Here is a 1,614-nt window from a genome sequence, read left to right on the forward strand (position 1 = left end):
CACTGAGGGTTGCGATCCGTTGCCGGACATGGAAAAAGACAAAAAAAAACAAAACAAAAAAACCCATTTGTTGAGTGCGTCCTGTATGCCATATAAGGAACTTACTCGTGAGACTTTTAGTATATCTTACATAAAATGATCTTCAGAAATTTTTTTTAGTATATATCAGGCCTTTGTTTTGATTAACTTTTTAGGCTAGGATATTTTTGTCCTTGGGTAAGAAGATGAACATTGGACGTTCATAAGAAAAAACATTCCTTAGAGCACTGGTTGGGAGATGGATTCCTCTTTAGAATTTTATACTGGTGTCTGGAATTTATCTTTATGGAACTACTTATTCACATAGTAACAACAGGGAAAAGGAAAAGATTTATGGGCATTTTTGAATTTTGATTAACACAATTTAAAAACCCTTTCAAATTTTATATCTTTCAGAAAATGTCTTCGAAATTCAAAAATGCAAAACGGATTGAAGGACTTGATAGTAATGTGTGGTGCGTATTTTGGAATATATGATAATTTGGTGAGGTTTTCCTACATATTTTTATATCCTTAGTTGGGAATTTTTAGCCTCATCCATAGTCTGTACATAAAGCCACTCATTTAATTCATCCATTGAATGGAAGTGGCAGGAACTTAGCACTTCATATATTGATTTATTCAAATCAAATGCTCCAAGTCTTGTGCTAGGCACTGGACATACGGCAGAGAAAAAGACAAATTTAGTTGATGACCTCATTGGAACTTACCTCCTAATCCATGAACTTTTCTTATTAGTTCTATTCTCTAGCAGTTGATTACAGAGCCTAGCAGCAGGTGGACTAGTTTAGAAAAATATACAAGGGTACCTCAAAAAGTTCTTGGAAAAGTAGAATTAAAAGATAACACTAACTTTCCATGAACTTTTTGAAGTACCCTCATATATATGGTTAAAAATGTGTATCATGGAATTGAGGTTCATAAGGAACATTAAGTTCATTAACTTAGTCATCATTTTATTAGGTACACTCATTTTTGGGGTGATGAAATTTGCGTTGGGGACTCTTTTTATTTCTAAGACTAAACTAGGTTTTATTTTTCAGTTTTATAATAAGATCATGAGATGTAAAACACAAACATTGTAATAATAGTACTTACTAGTATTGATATATATATATATTTTTTTTTTTTTTTAAGTTTAGGATTGAATTTACCAAGTTGGCTGCAGACCCCTCTGTTGTGAATCTTGGCCAAGGCCTTCCAGATATATCCCCTCCTATATATGTAAAGGAAAAACTATCAAAGATCGCAGCAGTTGATAGCCTGAATCAGTATACCCGGGGCTTCGTAAGTATATGAGGACTATATGCGGCATGAGTGTGTATTGTGTGTGTATATACTTATGTCACTTATATGTAATTGACTTTCTAGGAGCAGCTGTCCCAACCTTGTAACCACAAGAATTTCCATCCTTGTTTTTATCTCCCAGGATGAGTCTTTCCCTACTTTCAGCCACTCTGTAGTTGTTCTGGCCCTTACTTTACTGTTGTTCCTGGATGGAACCCTGTGGCAATAAGGGAAGGGAGAACATTCTCTTGAGACATGTCTTTTTTTTTTTTTTTTTTTTTTTTTTTT

At 34.0% G+C, this 1,614-nt stretch overlaps 1 protein-coding gene across 5 annotated transcripts in view; it reads left to right on the forward strand.

Annotated features, from left to right (window-relative positions):
• CCBL2 (cysteine conjugate-beta lyase 2) overlaps nt 1–1,614 on the forward strand; it is a 63,723-nt gene that overhangs the window by 22,575 nt on the left and 39,534 nt on the right. For all 5 annotated transcript variants that reach the window (XM_008584993.1, XM_008584992.1, XM_008584995.1 and 2 more), the window contains 2 exons: nt 436–494; nt 1,182–1,326. In XM_008584993.1, the coding sequence (XP_008583215.1) occupies nt 436–494; nt 1,182–1,326 (204 nt within the window). The remainder of the gene's footprint in view (nt 1–435; nt 495–1,181; nt 1,327–1,614) is intronic.

This window comes from Galeopterus variegatus, unplaced genomic scaffold (assembly GCF_000696425.1).
Source record: "Galeopterus variegatus unplaced genomic scaffold, G_variegatus-3.0.2 Scaffold3418, whole genome shotgun sequence".
NCBI classification, from domain to species: domain Eukaryota; kingdom Metazoa; phylum Chordata; class Mammalia; order Dermoptera; family Cynocephalidae; genus Galeopterus; species Galeopterus variegatus.